The sequence below is a fragment of the Pteropus alecto genome, unplaced genomic scaffold (assembly GCF_000325575.1).
Source record: "Pteropus alecto unplaced genomic scaffold, ASM32557v1 scaffold61, whole genome shotgun sequence".
NCBI classification, from domain to species: Eukaryota; Metazoa; Chordata; class Mammalia; order Chiroptera; family Pteropodidae; genus Pteropus; species Pteropus alecto.
Window position 1 is genome coordinate 16,803,720 of NW_006434835.1, and position 8,952 is coordinate 16,812,671.

General features: G+C 38.1%; 1 protein-coding gene across 2 annotated transcripts in view; it reads right to left on the reverse strand.

Annotated features, from left to right (window-relative positions):
• The window catches only part of RBKS (ribokinase), a 78,052-nt gene extending 69,123 nt beyond the window's left edge, over positions 1-8,929 (reverse strand). The window contains exon 1 of one of the 2 annotated variants that reach the window (XM_006910346.3): positions 8,515-8,926. In XM_006910346.3, the coding sequence (XP_006910408.1) occupies positions 8,515-8,603 (89 nt within the window). In that variant the 5' untranslated portion in view covers positions 8,604-8,926. Of the gene's footprint in view, positions 1-8,514 lie in introns of both variants that reach the window. The other variant, XM_025045674.1, reaches the window with a different exon arrangement.
• Between the last annotated feature and the right edge of the window lie 23 nt (positions 8,930-8,952).

Below are 8,952 nucleotides of genomic sequence, written 5' to 3' on the forward strand. Positions count from 1 at the left end.
TGGCCTCCACTATAATGTCGTAATAAATTAGTGTTCATTCTTAAAATTGTATTAGTATTTCAGATTTCTTTGTGTATCTGATTCTCTATGCCTGGAAAGCTCCTTTCCCTGCTTTTGTAATGAGCTAATCCATATGCATCCTTTAAAATTCAACTCAGATATTTGTTCCTCTAGGAGTCCTACTGTAACAGTGAGGGTTAGCTGCCCTGCCTCTGTTTGAGCAATCTATGCATGTTTCTCACATTGACTTCTATACATGGTGGCCTAAGATTGTGCCTATAGATGTCGTATGTCCAATAAATATCTGTTAAAATATATAACACAGTAGTGCCAGATACCATTTGAGTGCTTCCCATAAGAAATACTGCATTAAGCACGTTGTGACCACTAAATCACTTACTCCTTACAATAACCCACGAGAAAGTTATTTTTTCCATCTCCATGTCACAGATAAGGAGAATGAGAATTAGATTAAAAAACATACTCAAGTTCACCTAGAAGAAGATAGCAGAGCCAGGATTCAAACCAAGATTAGTTTGATTCCAAACCCATTATATTATCCGCTAAAGTACTTAAAGCCCCTTGCACCTATCTATATTTCGTGTTTTATAATTTCTGTGTAATTTATGGTAGCTGTGCTTCTGATAAACACAGGAGTTTTGCAAGCTGAACCAAGACGCTACGATAGAAAGACCAAATAAGATACTCCTTTCCCCAGAGTTCAGAAGGAATTGAGTTGATGAACAGAACGTTCTCAAATTTAACTTCTCTTCTTAAACCCCTGGGCACACTATGTGTAAATTACAGTTTAATAGAAGAGGGAAGGTAATTTCACGTGAAATATGAAGATAGTTACCTTAAGCTTAATATTCTATGGCATTCCACAAAAAGCATTACGAGTTCCTTGTGCTCTACAATCTTAATAAGTTTGAGAAACTATTCTAAAGAGTAGTTTACTGTAAAATAACATGTTTGAAATGAATCCGAATACATGAGAGCTCACATTAAATGTGAATGGATTACATTCCTCAGATAAAAAACAGAAAAAATTAGTCATAAAAAATATAACAAAACCAACTAACAAAAAAACTAAATCCTGTTACGTGCTCTTTATAAGACATGCAACATTAAGAACAGATAAAGTTTAAAATAAAAAGATGGGAAAAAAATATCCCTGGCAAATATCAACTGTAATAAACCCGGGTAGGCTTATCAATATCATCCAAAGTATATAGTGGACAATTTGGTGACAGACAGAGGGGAGGGGGGTTAGGAGAATGGGGTGAAGGGTTAAAGAAGTCCAAATTAGTAGTTGATAGCTGGTCACGGGGATGGGGAGCATGGCACAGCAACGCAGTTAGCATTAATATGATGGCTAGGTAGAGGGCCAGGAAAGGGCGGGAGCAAATGGGGGGATCATTTTATGAACTATATAGATGTCTAACCTAATGTACTATATACTTGAAACTAATTTAAAAACTTTAAAATAACAAAGTAAAAGCTTAGAGAAAAAAAGATAAAGATGACTAACTTTAATCAAAAGGTTAAATTCAGCAGGCAAAGGTAACAATTCTAATACAACTAATTACGCACACACATACACATACACACACACACATATATATATATACACATATATACATATACACACATAACTATAAGAAATTCATAAGTACCATCACAGTAGGTAATTTTAACACAATTCCTTAAGTTATCAACAGATCAAGCAGACAAAAAGTCAGGCTGGCTTGAGGAACATATATAAAACACCATAGCTAACACCTGTCAAATAATTTTATTTCCTAAGAATTTATTTGAGCCAAACTGACAACATGTGCTGGGGTGCAAGATCTCCAATGCTCTCAAACAACAAATAATGTATATACATTGAACATTTACAAAAATTAACTGGGTACTAGGCTTTAAATAAAGTTTCTTCAATTTTCACAGAATAGTATATTTAGAATATATTCTCTGACCATAACAGGTTAAGTTAGAAGTTAATGATAAAAAGACAAAAAAGTCTTCATATGAAAAGAGATTTAAAAAATGCTTCTAAATAACTGATGGGTCAAAGAAGACAATAATATTTAAGAAGAAGTGAAAACTAAATTATAACATAGTTGTTTTTCACCCCTGAAAAGCATGAAGCATAGAATTCTTTTGTTCCATGAGATTCTTTCCAAGAACTCCACTTTCTAGATCTTGTCAATTTGGGAAAGCTAACTGTTAGTGTCAGGGTTTGCTTGGACTAGAGAGTGAATGCTTGATTCATGCCCATTTTACTTAAGAGATGTTTTCAACTATTTTATCCCCTAAATATTTTAACTTTTTCCCTCTTCTTTATTCCCATCGCTACTGTTCTTGTTCAGGCCTTCATCAACTTTTGCAAAGACAATTAGTTTACCTTTTGAATGGGTCTCCCTATCTTCAAGAAGAGTGCTTTTGATACCTTCACAACATTGCCTTCTTTTAAATCTGTCTTTAGTACTGAGTGAGCTATGGGAAATACTGACCAAGTCGTTTCTGTACTTTGAGCCCTTCACTGGCTGCTGGGGCCTACAGAATAAAACCCAAGCACCTCAGCATGGCTGATGAGGCCTTTCATCAACACCTTACATCTGATGCTCTACAGACCCAGTGGCTGCTGTCCCCGGCACACCCTGTGCATACCCACATCCGCGACTCACTCTTTTGCTGGGCTAGCACCTGCTTATTTTTCAAGACTTGATTCAGGAGGAATCTCATCTAGGAACTTTCTCCTGTGCTCCCACAGAACCTGCAAGTACTCAGAACATCACACTACAAACATCTATTTTGTGTCTGCCTTCTCCCTTGGACTATAAGTTCCTCAAGAACGATGACCATGTTCTACTAATTGCAGTATCCTAGCACTTAGCGCAGTCCCAGTATTTCAATATTATATACAAGTAATCAAAATACTAGAGCAACACTCATTACAAAACCCTCCTTACCTTGGTCTCCCAAGAATACAGACACTTGGGCACGAAGAGCTGGCAAAGATATGGGTTGTAAACGAACTGCTTAGAAATACCACACAGTAGGTGGTCTCTCTTTGTCATATGTAATTTACTTTTTACTTTTTCTTTGCAGGGACCCAAATTAACAAATTTCTCATGAATGATTTCTTTTGATATTAGGAAATTCAGGTGACAGAAACATGTTTAACAAAATACTAATTTAAATATTGAATGGTAACCAATAAACAACTTTCAAGACCAATTTAAGGAGCAGAAAGGAGAATGAAAGATATTATATTTCTTTAATATTGGGAAAGCATGATACTTTTTGGACCAACATTTCTTTGGCTTTTGCTTTCCTGAAAATGTGACTGCAAAAGAGATTTTTATGTTCAGAATATGACAAGTCAAGAGGCTTCTGGGGCAACGCAGGTGAGAGGGTACAGTAATATGTCAAACACATTTTAGGTAAAGTACAAAATTTTGACTGATATTTTTTAATTTTTTAGTAACGTAGGTCCAATGTTTCATCTATTTTGGATCTAAAAGTTTCTAAAGTCACTTATTCCACTATCCAATTAAAATCTTTTGACAATTAAGCAATCATTTTCTGACTTTCTGAAGATTAAATTTGGATGCTTGGTTGAACATGAGCCTTATCTCTCAAACCATCACTTTTAATTGGAGCATGTAAAAGGATCACATAGGGTTTTAGCTGACATCACAGTCTATTGCCATGGAAATGTAAACATAGGTTTCTATTAGACTTGTCTCAAAGCAAGTTTTGAGATGGACCACAATAGACCATGAGATAGGAGATAAATTGTGTGAAAAATATAGTCTCTAAACGTTGAAGTGCCCTAGGAGCTCGGACCCTCAGTGATCTCATCCTGTCTCATACCACCTATACACTGATGACTCAAATTTATATCTCTCAGTTGGACCTCTCCTCTAAACTCCAAACTCATATATCTGTCTTTTTGATCACTTCAGTTGGATATCTAATTGGCATCTCAAATCTCGCATGTCCACCCTAAGCTCCTGATACTGCCCTCTCCCTACCCAACTTGCTCTGCTCACAACCTTCTACATCTCAGCAAAGTCAACTTCCCCCTCGCTTGCAGAGGCCATAGAAATTGGAGTAATCCTTGACCTATTTCATACTCCTCAGCAAATCCTGTCAGCTCTACCTTTAAAATACAATCAAAAGATGCTCACTTCTCCCCCACTTCCACCACTTGCAAACTACAATAATTTCTTGCCCAGATTGCTGTGATCAGTTCTGAACCCGTGTCCCTCCCTGCTTATGCCCTTGCCTTCCTTCAGTCTATTCTCACATAGTGCCCAGAGTGATCATTAAAATGTCAATCAGATTATATCACTCCTCTGCTCAAACCTGCCCATGGATTTTCATCTCATTTAGGGTAATCATCCATTCTTCCCACCGCCTTTTCTTCAGCCACACTGAATTCCTTGTTGTTCACTGATCATAGGAGGCATGATCCCACCTCAGGGCCTTTGCAGATGCCCTTCCTCAAAGGAATCAGTATGGCTTGCTTCCTTTCCTCCTCTAGGCCTTTACTCATAATCATCTTCTCAGTGAGGCTTTCTTTGGCCAATGATCTAAAATAACTACTTTCCCTCTCCCTTTGTACTTTATCTAAGATGCTATGTGTTTCACTTATTTCTACTGATACAGTCTCTCCCACTAGGATGTGAGCTCCACAAGGCAGAGATTTTGGGCTGTTTTCCATTGCTGTATCCTCTGCACCTAGGAAAGTGCCTGGCGCATAGTATAAAATCAATAAATATTTGTCAAATAAGTAATTGAAAAAATGAGTGCTACATGTCACAAGAAATAAAGATTATTAGTGAAAGCATGATTAACTAAGGCCTGCGAGCCTAATGTCTTAAAAAAGTTCTTTTGTTGTTGGGTTTTCACGGTAATCTGTCTTTGGAGGAGCTGACTTAATTTTCCAAAAGATTAGGCTTAATTTCTCTTATCTTAGCAATGTGGAACTTCAGAGATGACTGTTCAAGAAAAAGGAAGAGAATAATGATACAGGTATTAAATAATGTTCACTGTTTGCCATGTTAGATGAACTAATGATTTAAAAACAAAATTAGTACATAGATTACTATTCATTCATAGTGGACTAAAATTAGAAATTAAAAAAAGTTGCTCTTTGATTAAATTAGCAGTTTCTGGCACACAGTAATGCAATATATAATATGAGTTGCACTGGATGGTATCCAAGAAGGCTTAGTTACTGAAATAGTTTTATTTCTAGTGATTCTACAGTATAGGTATGGGTGTCTAGGCTGGTTACGGTTAAACTTAGAAATAAAATAGGTAATGGTAATGAAGATACTATATTTAGATCTGAAAATTATAAATCCTTAGTTGTTATTCCTTATCAGCTTACAAACTAAACAATGTACAGACTACAAGCTCTCAAATGAACTGCAGATGAAAAGGGCAATAAATACTAGACAGAGTTAGAGGCAGAATGATATAATGGAAATATAAAAGTTGGGAAACCTGGATTCCAGCTTTCACTATGCCACTAATTGGCTGTGATTTGAGGTGAGTCATTTAACCTCTCTTAGTTACCTCATCTGTAAAATGTTGGATGGACTGATAGGCTTCAATGATCCTCCAAGCTCTAAGTATTATGAGATTTTTTTTTGATTTTAAGCTTAACTACTGTGGTAGGCAGAAAAATGCCCCTCCACACCTCACTCTGCCCCACAGAGGTCCACAACCTAATTCCTGGAACTTCTGTATATGTTATGTTACATGGGAAGGTGGAATTAAGGTTGATAATAAGATGCCTTAAAATCAGGAGATTATCCTGAATTATCTGTTTGGGCCCAATATAATCATATGGGTTCCTATAAGGTAGAAGAGAGAGGCAGAAGAGTGAGTAGCATAGTGAGAAAGACTTGACCAACAATTATTGGCTTTGAAGATGGAGGAAGGGGCTGTGAGTCAAGGAATGTGGGTAGCCTGCAGAAGCTGGAAAAAGGAAGAAAACAGATTTCCCCTAGAGCCTTCAGAAAGGAATCTAGCCCTACAGACACCTTGATTTTAGTCTAGTGAGACATGTGTCGGACCTCTGACTTCCAGAACTCTAAGTATTAAATTTGTGTTGTTTAAGCCACTAAGTTTGTGGTCATTTGTTATAGCAGCAACAGAAAACTAATATAATCATGATATGTACCATAACTAGCAAAGCTGGACTCAAGTTTATCACAGATGCAGAGTTTTAACTAAAAATCCTATACTCAAGTATTTTGTAAAGATCTTCAGAGGCAGAAGTAGTCAGAAACCATGAGAAATTTGTAGAAAAGTCATGGGAGAGAGTCTATAGGGGAATAAAATTTTTACTAGTGATTCATGTGAAGAGTAGAAACCTGGATATTTTATGAAGGAAAAAAATGGCAAGAGAAATTAGAGAGGTGATTCACAACATATGAATTTATTACTTCTCTGAGCCTCAGCTTACTAATTTATAAACTGAAGGGCTGGGATAAATAATTTCTAAATTCCTCTAGCTCTGAAAGGAGATTTAAAAAATCCCGACAGATGCTAACATGGGCTTTTGACACCCTGCTCTCCCCAAAGTTTAAAGAATATTCATTTTATAAAGTATTAGAATTATCTTTAATGGCTGATGGTCAAGCTTCACAGAAAATTCTTAGTTTAACGAGAAAGTGGCTCTGAATTTTAATTATGACACTCTTATTCAAGTAGGTTACTTGAGAAAATTGTTTAGCTTTCTAACTCTTCCGCTTCACCTGTGAAAGTATGGTAAAAACTGGCTAGATGGATTTTCTAAGGAATGAACTATTTTAGATGTCTGAAGGTTTACTGAAGGTTTTTTCCTTTATGAAACTAAACTAAACATATTTGATGGAACTATTTCTAAAATGAAACATGCCCTTTTATATAAAAGTTAACAGGTATCGTATTACCTTTCCTTGAAGAGTCATACTAGTAACATCATAGTAGGCTGTAAGACAGTGATGCTCTAGAAAGCAGTCAGCAAGCTGTTTTTGTAAGGTTGAGGAGATAAAAATAGTTTTTACATTTTGAAAGGGTTGTTAAAAAAATGTGACATAGACCCTAAATATTTACTATCTGGCCCTTTAAAGAAAGGTTTGCTGACTCTTGCTCTAGAAAAATATGTGTAGGCTTCTTCATCACATGTCCACAACTAGATTGAACATTATGCTCTGTTACCAGAGGAAGCACATCTATCTCGGTACAGTGTCTGACAAGGTAGCTCAAATAGCTGTGGAAAAACAAAGGCTACTGGCATTTAACATTCTTTTGTTGCTTGTTACACTCTCCTACTAACTTACAGGTTTTTTGGCAATCACTATACCTGCCCCTAGCAGTCTCTCCACCTTTTTAATTTTGGCCTGGAAATTTGATAACTGGGCTTATAAACATTTTAAGCAATATAAGATTAAATTGGTTATGTGCAGATACTAGAACTATTTTCTAAATAAAACAAAGGTGGTTTGGTGCAGGGATTTGGTGACTTATTCTGATTGTCCCAAGGTTTTTAAATTTATTTCTAGGTTCTCTGCTATCCTTTGGAAAAGCAAGGTTGCTGGATGGATGAGGTCTTATGGTAGTATGCCTGATCATTTTTTTAAAATAATATAAAACAACATTATACCTCAAAAGCTAGTCAACAAAATATTAAATTTTAGCAATTTGAATGGTAGGATTTTCTTGGAATATCTGATTGTTTTTTTACAATGAACATTACTTTTATAATCAGAAAAGCCCCTTTCATTAAGAAAAGGAAGATAAATTGGAAGGATCTCTCTATTCAACCTCATTGACCTAATTCAACGGTTTTCATTTAGCATATTTTTTTCATTATTTGATCGCTTTTTAAAAATGGGTTGTAAATATTGTTAGATTTTTATTTTGACCCACATTTGGGTTGCCAGAGGTAACCCACAGTTACTGTAATACTGAAAAATAAGCTGTAAATATGAAATACTGTAGGAATGTCAACAATCAATATGATGAAAAGTGACTAATTGCTTTCCGACCTCTGCTCCACTCACTTTATACAAGTTCAGACGAATAATACCCAACGTGGATAGTGTTATGGCTCACAAAACACTTTACTTCATCTAGTTCTCACAACAACCCTGTGAGGCAGGCACATTCTTGGAGGTAAAATGACTTGGCCAAGTCACTGGGCTAGTGAGGAGAGAGGCTCATCAGCCTGGTCAAGAGAAAAGAAACAGGTTTTCGGAGGAGCTTCTAGAAATGTCAGAACTTTTACTACACCTTCGCTTCGATGTTCCCTCACCTGACAGTTACCATTAGAAACTCAAATCCTGCCTCTTCCACCTCATCAAGGCACACTGCGGGCAGGGAAACCTGTGAGCCCACACCAAAAGCTATCACTCTCCATCCCCTAAGCCCCAGAGCCAAGGCAAAGAGCGCACAGTCCGCCCCCTCCCGCGAGCCACAGACTCTGCGTGCTGACTCCCGACTAACCTGACCAGGTCGGTCATGCAGGAGCCCACCACTACCACCGCGGCTACCTCCTCCTGCCACTGCCTCCCGGGTTCCCCAGACGCGGCCATTGCTCAAAGGAGGTGCTCTCCAACTCGGAGGCTGCCCTTTACCCTTTGGGCGACCCCGTAACCAGAGACGCCGCTCCTACGCTCCCTAACCACGCGGGCCTTCCCGACGCCCAGGCGGGTGGCCCACCTGAATGCCCGAAATAACCCCGCCCACCAACTGCCCCTCGTTCTTCCAGGAATTGTCTCGCTGCACCGCCTCTCATTACAGGGCCCTTTCGATAGTTCCAGACTCCACGCTGCTCGCCACGTACGACACACGCACTGAAGAAGGAACTTTCAGGCGCTGCGGGGACGCCTTTCCGAGCGCTTGGCTCCGCGGTGCGGGGGCGCGCACGCCGCCCGGCCCCCC